Source organism: Glycine soja, chromosome 6 (assembly GCF_004193775.1).
Source record: "Glycine soja cultivar W05 chromosome 6, ASM419377v2, whole genome shotgun sequence".
Taxonomy (NCBI): domain Eukaryota; kingdom Viridiplantae; phylum Streptophyta; class Magnoliopsida; order Fabales; family Fabaceae; genus Glycine; species Glycine soja.
Genome location: NC_041007.1, coordinates 41666199 through 41683686, shown reverse-complemented (window position 1 = coordinate 41683686; position 17488 = coordinate 41666199). Strand labels below are relative to the sequence as shown.

The window sequence follows — 17488 nt, the reverse complement described above, 5'->3', positions numbered from 1 at the left end:
CATTCCCTCATTCTCTCTCATGCTTTTCTTCTCCCTCCTCTCTTCTTCTTCTACGTCTTTCTCTTTTTTTTTTCTTTTCTCTCTCGTTTTTGCCTGTAGCTTCATCGTTCCTCTCACCGGTGAGCTCCATGGTCGCCAGTGAGGTCTGTACATGATTATGTTGCCTTTTTTTATTGTTTTTTTTTCGCATTCCATTTCTCCCCTCTTTAGTTTTTCGGTGCCTCTTCTACGCCACCACCGTGGGCCATTTTCGCGTCGCTGCCACCGCCGTTGTTCACATGGCAGCCTTGCATCGCGACGCCATGCACCAGTGGCGTTGGGGAGATGCAATGTTTTGGGGAGTTAGGTCATTTAGGATTGTTTCAACCTTGATGCCTAAATGCGGGTTGGGCTAGGTCGCCCTGGCCTGGTTTCAACCCAACCCTAAAAAACATAAAACAAAAACAAAAACAATTGTTGTTTACACCACCTTTTTAATACATGCCCATTTTTGCAAAGTCTATAATATGAAGAAAAGGCTATTCACACCCAATTTTCCATACATGCACTCTTTTTGTTTGAGCCTAGCCCATTTTTGCTATGTCTTGTAATATGATGGAAATGTTATTTACACCCTTGTTTTCCACACATGCACTGTTTTCATTTTGGGCCCAACCTATTTTTTCGTGAAGTATGAAACAAAGTAAAATGGATGGTTACACCCCCCTTTCTTTATATGTGTACCCCTATCACTTAGGATGGTAACTTGACATGTCATGTCAGCACTCTGTCAATGTTGACTAAGTCCAAGTCAATTGACTTTGACAAAAAAAAAGAAAAAAGAAATAAAAAATAAAAATAATTATACACATTAATGAATGGTTCTGAATTTTTTTATATTCTCAATTGTTTATTTTTCAATATAATTTTCTTTTTTTTTTCATTGCCTAGCTAGTTAGTTTAATTAATAATACATTGTAAATATCTCGTTGTACATTTTATTTTTTCCACGTTTCAATCCCACATCATTTGACAAAAACCGTTTTGCTAATCACGTGCTCCAGTTGCAGGTGCAAGTTTGATCCATTATCTTGGAAGACTCCAAATTCAAGGTTTTCCCACGTCAAATAAGAGAGAAAGATGTATAATTCTACTAGTTTGCATATGTAGGCTGAAGTTAATTTTGTACTTAAATTTCATCATGATTTTATATTTGCCCAATGTATTTCTTGATCATACATATAGTTTGCCAATGTTGATTTGGCTAAATTGTCTTAATTCTATTTTTGTTATTTTTCTATAAATTTTATTTTATTTTCTATATAGGGAAACACATTATTCACCACAAAAGAATGTTGTTTAGTATTGGACAAAAAATATCTAATGTTAGGATTAACTTTATTAGCGTGGGGTCTAAGAAGTTTTATTTTCGTGGTCTAAGAAGCTAAACCGTCTTTGAAAGGTTTTCACTTTGGCATTCAAAGACGGTTACTATGAAATAACCGTCTTTGAAAGTTTATACTTTTGACATTCAAAGACAGTTATTATGAAATAACCGTCTTTGAAAGTTACTTCCTTTTGACATTCGAAGACGGTTATTTCAAAGACGGTTATTTCATAATAATCGTCTTTGAAATGTTTCTTTGTTTGACATTTAAAAATGGTTATTATGAAATAACCGTCTTTGAAAGATTTTTGGTTTTCACATTCAAAGACGATTATTACGAAATAACTGTCTTTGAATGTAAACACTGATACAACATATAAAGACGATTATTAATTAATAACCATCTTTGCAAGTTTCTTGCTTTTGACATTCAAAGACAGTTATTACAAAATAACCGTCTTTGAACACAATATACAAAGATGATTATTAGTTAATAACCGTCTTTGAAATGTTCATACATTCAAAGACGGTTATTATAATAACTGTCATAAAAATCAATTTCGTTTTAACGATGTTTTAAACAAAGACGGTTGATAACCGTCGTTAAATGTACTTATTAATCGTCATAAAAAACCCTTTTTTTAGTAGTGATAATTGAATTGGGTTGAAGATGTATCATACTATTGGTATTAACTTGTAATGTTTACTAACTTAATTTTCGTGAGGTAAGTAAGGGTATATATGTTTGAGAAGTCTTTACCACTGATTTATAGTGAATAGAGATAACAACCTTTATGTTACCATAGCTTATAACGTTTTTTTTCCTCTCTAAATAATAGTTTTAATCCGCTTTTGTCTTATTTTTAAAATTCATTATGATTTATTATATTTTTAAGTTTATTATAGTCTTTTATATTTAAATCTAGGTCAATTTGATCATTTCGAAACAATGATCATTCTAAGTTTTATCACATGGCTTTGATTTTTTTTTTCAAATTAAAGACATAAAATTTATCTCTTTATATTTATTTATATAAAAATTATAGAACTAAACTGTTTCAACAAAAAAGAGTCACAAATTTAGTGAATTTTGCATATAAAATGATTTAACAAGTAAATAGAAATTAAAAAAATCTAATATTAGGTCTTTTCAGGATAAAAAAAATAGCAAAGAATATAAATTCGTTTTAAAAAAATAAACTTATTTACAAAAATCAAATCCTGTAATTTAGTTTTATTAACTCATTTGATTTTAAAAAATTAATTATTTTATATTTTGAGATGAGAAATAGTTTAAATTATTTAAAGTAATAACCATTTTAAAACAAGTCATATATTCTATATATATATATATATATATATATATATATATATATATATAATTTGTATGAAAATACTTATAAATATATTCTATTATATCTATCAACTAATTTAACCATTAATTTTACCAAATATTACGACTTTAATCATTTAACTTACCAATATATTACAATTATGTTCAATGATAGAAATTAATTATAAACAAAGCAGGTAAATATTTTACATAAAAAAAATCATCAAACATTTTTTGATAGAAAAAAATTCATCTAACTTATCTATTATCATGTAGCTCATCCACTATTGACATATTGTTGGTCCGAGTATAAATGAATTTAAATATTTTAAAAAAAAGTCTTGTGCTCAGGTCTTCGGAATAAAGACAAAAATAATTAAGAAGAAAGAATATTAAAAGTGGTCTTATTTTATGAAATCAGTTTCGAACTATTAAGCATTTCCGAATTCATAATTAGTGTATCAGATTTTTTAAGTGGTTGTTGGGTACGATTCAAACTTTTTTTTTTTTTATAGAACTTTAGTATGCAGTTTTTTTTTTTAACATAGCAAGTAGTTTTTATTATATATAAACTACCCACTTCTATATTATTCTCAATACTTTCTCTCTCTCCTTCTTTTCATGTGTATTTTACATATTACCTTCATAATTTTGCTAAAATTTCTCTTTCATCCTTTCAAATTATACTCCTTTTATCCTTATTTATTAATCATCATCCCCTTTTTATTTATTTCTTTTATCTTTATTTTTAAATTGCATAATTTTTTTAAAGAATTTTTTAATGGTTAAAAAATAATTTTGTATCACAATTTAAATATTCTTTTTAAATCCTAATTATAATATATATTATAAATTTTAATTATGCAAATATAAATATTTATCATGGCAAACTAAGATACTATCTGGGCGAGTTTGATTTTTAGTGAAAATAATTTTTTATTAAACTTTACTAACCTTATGATTGGATTAGCTAGAGTTCCTTTTTCTTAATAAACTGAAGGACTAAGAAACAAAATACTAATTATTTAGAGCTGAAATAGAGTTTACTTATAAAGTAATTTTTTGGAAAATCAAACAAGAAAATGCACTGCTGAAGAGGTTCTATCCTCGTTTGTGATCTAGTATAAGTCAAAAACAGTCTTGACAAAACCAAGCCCTCCTGAATAAGAGTAAGCTAAGGAAAATACAAAACAAGGAATAATATTTATTTTAAATTTAAATGCAATTCTAGGTATGATGACAATTTCTTAGGCACGTGATTGCCCAATTTCTCCTATTTGTTGTTGTTCCTATGTGTTGTTAAATATTTAAACGACTTCCTTGTGACTGTGAAAGAGAGGTTAAGTGAAGTTACATTCTGTAACATTGGTAGAGACTAATCACAGTTTAATCATAAATTTAACTGTTTGTACCATGAACAAATTTGACCAAAAACTAATCACAGTTTAATAAAAAAATATAACTGATTGAATAAATCAAATCAACATCTTGAGGTCTTTCAATTCAATCTATAATTCAGTTTTCAAAACATTGTAGCTGAGAGTGTTTGGTAATGTCACTATTTATTTTTCCTGTTCTTTTCCTTAAAAGAATCCAAATCCTTGAAAGTTGAAAGTTGAAACTAGTCAAGCCCTCACATGTTAGAGGACAAGGGAATATCTGTCTGAATCAAAATGTAAAAGATATTCAATTTGTGTTAAGTGCATAAGTCATGAGAGAAGAAAGAAAAGATATAGTGACTCTGCATCAAAATACTTTTCCTCACTTCCTTTCTGCTTGCTCAGAAATCTTGTTAATTAGTTAGAACTCCTGATTCTTTGATTGATTGACATGAGGACTTTTCTTATTTTTACTTCTTTTTGTACATTATACAACTCTGCACTAACAGGTAAAAAGACTAAAAACCATAATATTACATGTCTAAACATGGATTCGGATACACTAAAAGCATATGAATTATAAAACCCATTAGATTCGTATTTGCTACAAAATAGACAAAAACGAAATTGAATTATCCTCTGGAAAACATTAGCACAACCAAAAGAAGAAGAAGAAAAAGAAGATCTTATAGAAATTCTTAAGGGGTTTCCTAGACTATCAATGATAGGAAACAGCAGAATCTTGAAACCTATGATTCTCACAAACAATTAATAAACAACAATAGATAATAATGTGCACCTTTCTCCATAGGAAGACTTGTACCTTTCTCCATAGGAACTTCTCTCCGGTGCACTTTGATTTCCTTGAAAGAGGAGAGAAATAAGATTTCATTTCCTTAGGTCTTTCTTTTCTGCCTCTCTCCGTTCGTGATGGCTATGGGTGAGAGAGAACACTTTTCTGGTCAAGAAGGGGACCTTATTTCACGTTAGTGGGTATTAATCCCCTTTTATAACCACTACTTCCATCAAGTAGCAATTAGCTCTAGAAACTTCTCCTATTAAGCTCAGTTACAATTTAGCCCTTAATCGTTAATTATTTACTTATTAGTCCTTACATAAGTCACATGCCTCTCACATGAGACATTAATTCTTACATTCTTCCACTTGGCTCATGTGACATTAATAAACATTATAGATTAAATAAATAAATAGATTAACTAACATAATGCACATTAAAAATGACTAAATTATTCTGTACATTGGATACATCATAATTTCATGATTAAGAATATGAACCAATTCGAGTCATGGCGGTTGTACATCATCTAATCGACATAGTCCCTTTCATGTACTACAAATTAGTCTTCTCCTTAATATGACCATTAGTTAGGAGTATATAATTGGTCCAACATAATGTCTTTATTCAACACAAAACCTGTTAACATTACTCTAACACAAACATGCATGCAAACATAGAAAACAGGTAATCAGAAACATATCATAATTGAGCTCAGAGTGTCACTAAAATGCATAAGATAAATTACACTTAATGATCATCAATAACAATAATGCCCATACTTTCAACATGTTCTATAATGTCTTGGGTGGTAATCCCTTATTCAAAGGGCCAATTATCATAAGGTTTGTGCTAATTTATTTTATTGACACTCTTTGTTTCTGAACTTCTTCCTTCACGACAAAGTACTTCAATTTCATATGCTTAGCACCCTTAGAGTACTTGTCGTTCTTACAAAAATATTGTTGCGGAGTTATCACAATACATTTTCAGCGGCCAAGCCATATTGTCAACAATTCCAAGCCCTGAAGTAAAGTTCCGCAACCAATTAGTCTGAATTGTAGCCTCAAACATACTACAAATTCAGCTTTCAAATGCAATAATAACTGATGTATACAAATTGCTTCCATTTGTCTTCGTTCCATATCCTTTCTAAATTATAACAGGTGATGTTAAACACCTTTCCATCTTGAATTTCTCTAGTATTTTATTGATATATGCTTTCTGAGATAATCTCAACAATCCTTGTGATCTATTATGGAATATTTCTATCCCTATCACATAGCTTACCTCACCCATATCTTTCACTTCAAAGTTTCTAGACAGAAATTTCTTAGTCTCATGAAGAAGACCAAGATCGTTAGTTGCAAGCAAGATATCATCAATATACAGAATTAGAAAATAACCTTACTCCCACTGACCTTTAGATACATATACCGATAAATAATATTTTCCTTAAATCTAAAGGAAACAATGGTATCATTAAACCTCAAATACCATTGGCGGGAAGTTTGTTTTAAGACTGTATATTGATTTCTTTAGTTTGCAGACCATGTGTTCCTTTCCTTCAACTGAGAACCCCATTGGTTGGTTGATAACTGCTAAATATGAGTTATTTTATAATAAAAATATATTAAAAATATCTTTGAAAATATTGGTTGGTTGATAACTACTAAATATGAGTTATTTTATAATAAAAATATATTGAAAATATCTTTAAAAATATTTATTTAGCAGTTATTTTTGGCTTAAATGATAAGAATTGATACTTTTATTATTTATGGCTTGCAGATATGAAAAGATAAGATTACAAGATCTAAAAGATATTGATAACTGCTAAATATGAGCTAATTTGAAAATATCTTTAAAGATATTTATTTAGCAGTTAATTTTGGCTTAAAAGATATAAATTGATATTTTTCTTATCTATGACTTGTAGATATAGGAAATATAAGATTTACAAGATTCAAAAGATATAAAAAAGATAGATAAGGAAGATTTTTTGAATCAAGCCCAAGTCCACTTCATCAGCTATAAATGGAGAGTCAGGCCAAGGAGAAAAACACCAAGTCTCAAAGCACTCTCACTACTACTTAAAGCCTGAGAATTCTTACTCTCTTCTCTCTTTTTATCATCTTTCTTTCACCCCTTTCATTGTAAAGCCCTCAATGGCTAAGCGATGTATGATGTACTTCATATTTATCAATGCAACAAGATTATTTTCCAGGTTTTTCTATTCTGTTATCTTTTCTGCTTTTATCTTGCATTATTCATCTTTATATTCTTTTAGGAGTTAGACACTCGGGAGAGGGTAACTTCTAAATAAGATTTAAAGAAGGTATGCATGCATTAGTTTTAGAGGTTAGACACTCGGAAGAGGGTAACTTCTGATAGAACAAAAAGAAAGGATTTCATAAGAAAGTCATTGCTAGGAATAGAATGATAATTTTATGCCCATGCATTCTTGCAAACATCTAGAATTCATACTTCATGCATTTTATTTGTTGAGTCTTTGCAAAGGAATTTGGAAGATAGATGAATAAAATAGGCTTGTGTCATCGTGAGGAATCAGGGGCAAGTAAATGAACAGATGTGGGTAGAATAGAATCACCTAAATTGATAAAGAAAAATCATAAACTCATACATCCTAGGCAAACAAGGCATGCTAGGTCCTAACATTCACATTCCATTGAATTCTCTCTTTAATTATTCTGCTTTTAATTCTTTTGCTTTTTATTTATAGTTTACTATTATTACCTTCTATTCTGTCTTCTACTTTTTCTTTTATTCCCTTATAAATTGAAAAGTATCCAAGATAAGTACAACACAAAATCCCTGTGGATTCGACACTCGGACTTCCGAGTACTTTACTACTTGTGACAATTTGGTACACTTGCCAACGAGTTAACATTGGTCCATATAAACATTCTCCTCTAAATCTTCATTTAGAAAGGCAGTTTTCACATCCACCTGATGTAGCTCCAAGTCATAATGGGCTACTAATGCCATGATGATCCTGAAAGAATCCTTTCGTGAGATCATGAAAACGTCTCTTTATAATCAATGTCATCTTTCTGAGTAAATCCCTTAGTAACAAGTCTAGCCTTGTAACGTTCAAGGTTGTCATGAGAATCACGTTTAGTCTTGAAGACCCACTTACAACCAACTCTCTTACAACCCTTTGGTAATTCTACAAGGTCCCAAACTCCATTATGTTCCATGGAATTTATCTCTTCTTTCATGACATTTAACCACTTCTCAGAATTATCACAACTTATAGATTATGAAAACGAATTTGGATCATTATCATTAATGCTTAAGTTTGTTTCTGTTTCATGTAGGTATACCACATAATCATTCGAAATAACTGGTCTTCTTTCTCTTTGAGACCTCTTTAATGCTACTTCTTGTGGTTCTTCCATAATAGGTTCATTATGCATCATGGGTTCATTATTGTGTTACTCCTCTTCATTAATTTTGTAGCAATAACTGAAGGAGCAATCACCTTACTGTTAGAGGCATAAACTAAAAGGACTTACACTCTAACTTCTTTAATTTCCACTTCTCATGGAACTGTACTCTCACTAATTTCATCATTTTCAATGAACCTTGCATTTCTAGTTTCGACAATTCTCATACTATGATTAGAACAATGAAACATATACCCCTTTGACTTTTCTAGATAACCAATGAAATATCCACTGATTGTTCTTGCATCCAATTTTCTTTCTTGTAGATTATAAATCCTTATTTATGCCTGACAACCCCAAACATGCAGGTGTCTTATACTAGGTATCCTATTTGTCCACAGTTCAAAAGGTGTCTTTGGAACTGCCTTACTAGGAACCCTGTTCAACAAATACATGACAGTTTTCAAGGCATACATCCACAAAGATATGGGTAAAGTCAAATTGATTAACATACTCCTAATCATATCCATTAAAGTTCTGTTACGCCTTTCTGATACACCATTTTGTTATGGTCTACCGGACATTGTGTATTGTGTACAAATGCCACGTTTTTGAAGAAGCTTAGCAAATAGACCTGGGTGTTGCCCAGTTTCATCATATCTTCCGTAATACTCACCACCTTTATCATATCTAATAATTTTCACATTTATGTCTAATTGCCTTTTTACTTCATTGTAGTAAATTTCTAAGGCATCCATTGTCTAAGAAATCTCGGGCAGTAAGTAGACATAATCGTAACATGAATAATCATCAATAATGGTGATAAAGTATCCTTCCTTTCCGAAAGAACTAATATCAAAAGGTCCACAAATATCAGTATGCACAATTTCAAGAAGCTGAGTGCTTCTTGTAGCTCCTTTCTTTGTATGTTGTGCTTGTTTTCCCTTAATACAACCCACACAAATATTTAGATCCGTAAAATCTAGATAAGGAAGAATTTCATTCTTTATTAATCTTTCCATCCTTTCTCTAGAAATGTGACCTAAACGTTTATGCCACAAGAAAGAAGATCGTTCATTCACTAAACTACGTTTAGTGCCAACATTATGATGTAGAGTTAAAATAGTTTCAGCATACAAACTGTCTATTTCCAATTTATATAAACCATCACAAGAATACCAATACCAATGAGATGATTTTGCTTAAATAAATTGAAACATCCATTACCAAAATTAAAAGAGTATGCAGTAACATCAAGTTTAGATAATGAAACTAAATTCCTAGATAAACTAGGTACATAAGGAGTTTCCAGTAAATCTAAACGATGTCCAGTGTCGAGTTTTAAACGATAAGTCTCAACTGTTTCCACTGGAGCTTTCACTCCATTCCCTATGAGAAATGAACTTCTCATTTGGGCTTATGGTTTGGATTGTAAGGAATCTTTGCATAATGTTAGAAACATGAGTCATACATCCAGAATTAATCCATCATGTATCATGGGAAACTTTAGTTAAGTTTGATTCAAACCATACATGAGCATTAAGCTCACCATTCTTTTCGAACCAAGACTTACACTTTAGGGAATCCTTTTGGAAATGTCTTGATTTCCTATAAAATTGACAATTATTGCCCTTTGATACCTTCTTCTGGATTTGCAAAGAGTCGTCATTGTTCTTTAATGACCATTTGCCTTTATTATGCTTCTTCATAAATTTCTTTTCAAGCTCCTTGATTCCCTTAGTGGCTTACATAATGGACTGAGTGACTTCCTTGATTCTTAAGCCTCGTTTCTTCCTGAATTAACTTACTGTGCAATTCATGCACATTCCATTTATCTTTCATGGTATTATAGTTCATTTAGAACGGGCCAAACTCAGACGGTAATGAGTTTAGAATAAACTGAACATGAAAGTTCTCATTCACAACCATTATATTCTCAAGGTTTTAAGTCTTACTGCAATGTTTGTCATCTCAATGACATGTTCATACATAGTACGTGAACCATCAAACTTCATGGTGGTCAATGTACTTATTAATGTCCCAGCAACAGACTTATCAGCTGTTTGAGAATACTCTCCCACTAATCCCATAAACTTTTTAGCACTTTCGATTTTAGGGAGAGTTGTCTTAATATTGTCTGCAACAGTCATTCTCATCAACATTAGGCTGAGTCTGTTAGATCTTTCCCAAGTTTTATAATGAACTTTCTCTTCATTGCCACTAGCATCAATAATAGTAACAAACTTCTCTTCCAACATAGCAAGATCATGATCCAAAACATCGAGGTGAAATTGGACTTGCTCATTTCAGTCAGAGAAGTTAAGCCCATTAAAATTGGCACAGATGATACATAAGAACCCAATGAATTCAAAACATGTATTACATAATAAAATTCACATAAGTGTTTTGAGACATAAAATACATGTCATACATATGATTCATTCAGATAACGGTCAATGTATATTGATGTTCTCCTTTGGGTGATACACCAACACACAACATACAAACATAATGATGCTAATAAAATTTTAACATTATTTGGCAATTAAATATGCACCAATTAGTAGTATCTATTTCCTTTGGGCATATAAATAAAACTAATGATACACACAAATCGCCTACAATTATATTCATTAATTATAAGAACAACTAATCAACCTTTGGGCGATCCATAAATGCCTTATAACAATGAATTTCAATTACCCATAAACCAATAATTATATAATTTAGCATCCATTATTCTATGAGTAATTATAATAATCATTAATTTGGAATTAAATTACCTTACAAATTTGGCCACTTTGGTGACTAACAAATTCAACATACATTTAATTCCAACCAAGTATAATTGAAATAATCATTAATTTGGAATTAAATAACCTTACAAATTTGGTCACTTTGGTGACTAACAAATTCAACATACATTTAATTCCAACCAAATATATATGGCCTGCACATACTTATTGCTATTAACAATTCATAGCCATTCTATTAATTTTATTCCAGGCCATAAAATAATATTTGCATTTATTTGTGTTTTTGCATTCAAACACGTTCAAGCAAATATGTAGCATACACATATATTTACCGCTACCAATAATTGCAAAACATTCACATTAATTTAATTACAAAACATAAACTTTCAATTCTTTAATCACGTTCAACAATAATTTTTCGGAAAAAAAATCAAGTGGGATTGGAAATAGCAAACATAAGGTTGCAAATAGCAATTTCCAAAATTTCTTATTCTTCCCTACAACAAACCTACCTGCGCATCTTTTTAAAATTGAAATTGAATCTTTACGTTAATGGCACGCTTCCTTTCTTTCACCATTAGAAGTAAAAACTTTCTCCAAATTTAATATATACATGCCGTAGAGCTTTCTCTCCGATAATCATAAGTTTTTAAATAATCTTTTTCCAAAAATTGGTATTCAACAATAATAAAATATTACTAATAAAACAATACATGTAGTGGAAAATAAAATTCCTAAATTTCATAATTAGGATTTATTCATAATTGGGAGAAATTAAATTATCCCTAAATTTCATAATTAGGGTTCATACATAATTGAGAGAAATTAAATTATCCCTAAATTTTATAATTAGGGTTCATGCATAATTGAGAGAAATTAAATCATTCTTAGAGAATCATAAATTTCATAACACATGCTCTGATACCACATGTAAAAATTCTTAAGGGGTTTCCTAGACTATCAATGATAGGAAACAACAGGATCTTGAAACCTATGATTCTCACAAACAATTAATAAACAACAATAGATAATAATGTGTACCTTTCTCCATAGGAAGACTTGTATCTTTCTCCATAGGAACTTCTCTCCGGTGCACTTTGATTTCCTTGAAAGAGGAGAGAAATAAGATTTCACTTCCTTTGGCCTTTCTTTTCTGCCGCTCTCCGTTCGTGATGGCTATGGGTGAGAGAGAACACTTTTCTGGTAAAGAAGGGGACTTTATTTCACGTTAGTGGGTATTAACCCCCTTTTATAACCACTACTCCCATCAAGTAGCAGTTAGCTCTAGAAACTTCTCCTATTAAGCCCAGTTACAATTTAGTCCTTAATCGTTAATTATTTACTTATTAGTCCTTACATAAGTCACATGCCTCTCACATGAGACATTAATTCTTACAGATCCTTTGCCAACCAACACAAGCATTTTATGATAACCAAAAACCTCATTGTATGCAAGCTTATTCAGGAATCAGAATTTGCATCAGTTCCCTTTTAAGTCATTTCTTTATTCTTGAATTGAGTGAATGCCAACTCAAAATGAAAATCTTGCCATTGTTCTTTTGCTTGAAGCTTGCATAATTTCTGATGATATATTGGCAATTTGTGGTTTAAAATACATGGCAAAAGAAAGGGTCATTCTATAGGCCAAGATTTGCAAATTGATTTTGCAACAACTTGATTGTGTTTCCCAGGGAGGAGTTGGCACCATCCTTTCTCTGATTTGTAGAGATTTTTCGTTTGCTTCTTTATATGTTCAATTGCCAAAAACTTGTATTAACAATAATCAGCTGTTGGATGACAATCATGCAGAAAAAGGAAACAAAGAGCAGTTGGAAACAAATCCCTATGATTATGCTACTAATAATGACAATCATGAAAAAAGGAAACAAAGAGCCATTGGAAACAAATCCCTATGATTGTGCTACTAATAATGACAATCATGCAAAAAAAGGAAACAAAGAGTCTTTGGAACCAGATCCCTATGATTGTGATACTGATAATGGAAAGTTGTTGGAAGACTAATCTGATTTAAGTGACACAAATCAATCTCACAAATAAACCAGATTGTAGTTAACCATATTTAGGAAATTTATTCTATATTTAGAATTTTCTAATTTGCAATCAATTCACATTTAATTACTTTATTGCAGAATCATTATACACTATGCTATATAATTATCTCCTGTATCTCTTGTATCGATGCTGAGTGTTTACGTTTTTAAAAAAAGGTTATACAATTTATCAGTTTTTCTTCTTGGTATCTAGAGCCTTTGTGAACACCTTGCCACACCTTGACTTCCTCATCTCTAAATATTAGCAATTTCATCACTCTGAGACTCACACCTACAAACTACCCACTATGGCGTGAACAAGCCTTAGCATTAGCAGAAAGTCAAGACTTGGTTGGTCACCTTATGAATGATGATCCAGCCCCCCCCCCCCCCCCTCCTCAATACACCACACCAAATTCCAATGACACAAGAAACACATAAACTTTTGTTCCAAAATTAATTGACGAATTCATTGCTTGGCACAAGACAAATCGTCTTCTTCGAGGGTGGATAATTGGAACACTCTTTGAGGAAGCACTTGGACTTGTTGTTGGCTTAGACACTGCCCATGTTGTTTGGACTACACTTAAAGATTCATATGCGGAAGACTCGCAAGAACCTGAATTCACACTCCGTCAACAAATCACATACCTCCGTAAGGAAGATGATCAAAGTATTGGTGAACACATCCACACCTTCAAAGGTTTATGCGACAACCTTGCTGCAATTGGGAAACCTGTCCCAAACAAAGAGAAAGTTTTCTATCTCCTCACAAGCCTCGGGCACGAGTATGAAACATTCGCAACAACTATGCTAAAACCTCCAAGGCCATCATACTCTGAGTTAATCTCACAACTCCAAAGCCATGATCAACGTTGCAATTGGTTCTCCAATCATTCCAATACGCACAACTCTTGCATTCCTCAAGTGGCTTTCTATGGTGAACAACAACGATCTCGTCAGTTTTCCTCCCAACATCAAAGGAATTCTCAAACCTTCACGTCAACTGGGAGAGGATTTCAAGCTCAACAACCCATGAACCAAAATAAAAGCCAAACCTTTATGAGCTCACAACAAAGACATCCTCCACCACCCGGACAACGTCGTATGACTCCTACAGAACGAGAACAATATCGGAATGAAAATTGTCAATATTGTGATAAAATGGGCCATATAGCAAAGATATGTTGGTGGGTGTCCAAGAAACCAACTCAATCTGATGATATACCTCAAACACTTGCAGCCCTTACCTTAGACAACACAATTGCTGAAATAGAATGGACCTCTGACACCGAGGCCTCTAATCACATGACAGGTAAAGCCAATATATTGAGTAATATCCAACAATATTCAGGTACAGACTCTGTGCTTATTGGTGATGGTTCTTCTCTCCCAATTCATGGTATTGGAGACACATTCATTAAGCAAAAAAATATTACTCTACCTCTTCATGATGTCTTACTTGTCCCTAATTTAACAAAAAATTTGCTTTCTATAAGCCAACTAGCAAAACAATTTCCTGTTAATTGTGAGTTTTCTAATGTTGATTTTTGTGCTAAGGAACGAGAAATAGGGAAACCGATTATCACCGGGAGGCGCAATGGTGACTTATATGTTCTTTCCCCTATGCCAGAATCATATTTTTCTAATCGTTTCAAATCAGGATCAGCAGACATTTGGCATCAACGTCTAGGACATCCTCAAATAAAGGCTTTACAATTACTAAAGAACAAAGGATTAATTGATGTAGTTGGAACCTTGAAATCTGAACATCTTTGTGATAGTTGTCAATTGGGAAAACTTACTAAATTGCCTTTCTCTTCTTCTGAACACTCTATCTCTTCTATCTTTGAAAAAATACATTGTGATTTATGGGGACCTGCTCCTGTCTTAGCTATTAGTAAATTCAAATATTATGCATGCTTGGTTGATGATTTTTCTAAATACACATGGATCATTCCCTTACAACATAAATATGACTTTGTTAATGCTTATCTATCTTTTGAACAATATGTTAAAAAAACAATTTAACAAAGAAATCAAAGTTTTTCATTCTGATGGAGGAGGTAAATTCATCAACTCCAAACTTTCAACTCATTTTCATTTAACAGGTGTTATACATGAAGTTTCTTGCCCATATACACTGGAACAAACAAGTATAGTTGAAAGGAGACATAGAGTAATACGCGAATTAGGTATGACTATGCTATTTCATAGTGGTGCACCTTTATGTCTATGGGTTGAAGCTTTCACTACAGCTGTCTTTCTTATTAATAGACTTCTGTCGTCTTCTCTTAATTTTGAAACTCCTTACTTTGTCTTACATGGCACACACCCTAACTATTCATTGCTACGTATCTTTGGTTCTAAATGTTTTCCTTACACTTGGGATACACGACGTAACAAATTCGACCCTAAAACCCTTCCTTGTGTGTTTGTTGGATATAGTGATATACATAAAGGATATAAATGCTTTCATCCTTCTAGTAAGAAAATTTTTATCTCACGACATGTTTTTGATGAGTCATTCTTTCCATATAATTCCTCTCCTACACAGCATGTAGTTAGCATATTTGATTCTTGGCTACCTCATACTAACTCCAGTTCTTGTGCAGACCTAACAGTAATAACAACAGTTTCAGCTTCTGCCCCACCATGTGCAAATCCTTTAATGCAATCTCCTGCCTTACAACTTCCTATTGCATCTTTTGGTCAACCAGAACAACCCTCATTGCCTGAACATGAGAACCTTGAGTCACAACACTCACCAATTGAGTCAAACCTTGAGCTTAGACCTCCTACCTCAATACAACCACTTGAATCTGCCTTTTCTACCCAGACTCAACTTCCACATGTTGTACCTACTCATCCCATGGTTACTCGCTCACAACACGAAATTACAAAGCCAAATCCTAAGTATGCCTTAATCACTATGTCATCTCCAGACATTCCACGTAACCCATATAATATTCGCTCTGCATTAGCTCATCCTGGATGGAAGGCTACCATGTGCAAAGAACTCGAGGCTTTACATAAAAATAAAACTTGGGAACTCGTTCCTCGCACCCGTGACTTGCATGTTATTGGCTCTAAATGGGTTTTCAAATCAAAACTCAAACCTAATGGATCCCTAGATCAGCTCAAAGCTCGTCTTGTTGCAAAGGGATATCATCAAGTTAATGGAGTAGATTATACTGAAACATTCTCCTGTAATCAAGCCAGGCACCATCCGATTAATCATCACCATATCCCTTGTTAAGAGTTGGCCCATTCGACAACTTGACGTAAAAAATGCGTTTTTGCATGGTTTGCTTTATGAGAACATATACATGGAGCAACCTCCTGGCATGGCTGACCCTCAATTCCCTAACCATGCTTGCAAGCTTCAAAAGGCTCTTTATGGCCTTAAACAAGCACCTCGCGCCTGGTTTGATCGTTTTAGTTCTTTTCTTCTTAAATATGGTTTCTTTTGTAGTAAGGCTGATCCATCCTTATTTATTTAGCACTCAAATATTGGATCACTAATTCTTCTCCTTTATGTAGATGATATACTCCTCACAGGATCCACTACCACTCTAGTTTCTGACTTCATTAAACTTCTACAATCTGAATTTTCCATGAAGGACTTGGGCCCTCTCCATCACTTCCTTGGCATTGAAATACTACAGACAACTGATGGTCTTCATCTATCCCAGTCACACTATGCCCTTACCATCCTTGAATGAGCTAACATGGTTGATTGTAAACCAAGGAGCACACCACTTGAAGCTAAGATGATGATGACGTCCAATACCACTCCCCTTGATGATCCAAGTTACTTTCGTGGGCTTGTTGGATCTTTACAATATCTCACTCTTACTCACCCTGATATTTCATATAGTGTTAATTTTGTGTCCCAATTTATGAACTCTCCTACCATTGTGCATTTACAAATGGCTCATCATATATTACGATATGTCAAGGGAACTATTGATGTAGGTCTCCACTTTACTTCACATACCACACTTGATTTTTTTGCCTTTTCTGATGCAGATTGGGCAGGTTGTCCCACCACTTGATGCTCCACCACCGGTTATTGTATCTATCTTGGAGGAAATCTCATCTCATGGTGTGCTAAGAAACAACCCACAGTTTCTTGCTCCAGCACGGAAGCTGAATATAGGGCCATGGCAAACACTGCCGCTAAACTCACATGGCTTACCTTTCTCTTGCAAGACCTTCGCATTTCACTACCATCCCTTCCACTGTTATATTGTGATAATCTCAGTGCACTCCACATGACCATCAATCCCGTATTTCATGCCCGCAGCAAGCACATTGAATTGGACTATCACTATGTCCGTGAACGAGTTGCTCTTGGCCATCTTGTCACTCACCACATTCCTACCCATGATCAA

The 17488-nt window shown here is 32.9% G+C and overlaps 1 protein-coding gene across 1 annotated transcript; it reads left to right on the top strand.

The window, feature by feature from the left end:
* Positions 1-16822: 16822 nt before the first annotated feature.
* On the top strand, positions 16823-17149 carry LOC114416274 (uncharacterized mitochondrial protein AtMg00810-like). The gene has a single exon (XM_028381146.1). The coding sequence runs from the start codon at positions 16823-16825 to the stop codon at positions 17147-17149; it is 327 nt and encodes a 108-aa protein (XP_028236947.1).
* The last annotated feature ends 339 nt before the right edge of the window (positions 17150-17488 follow it).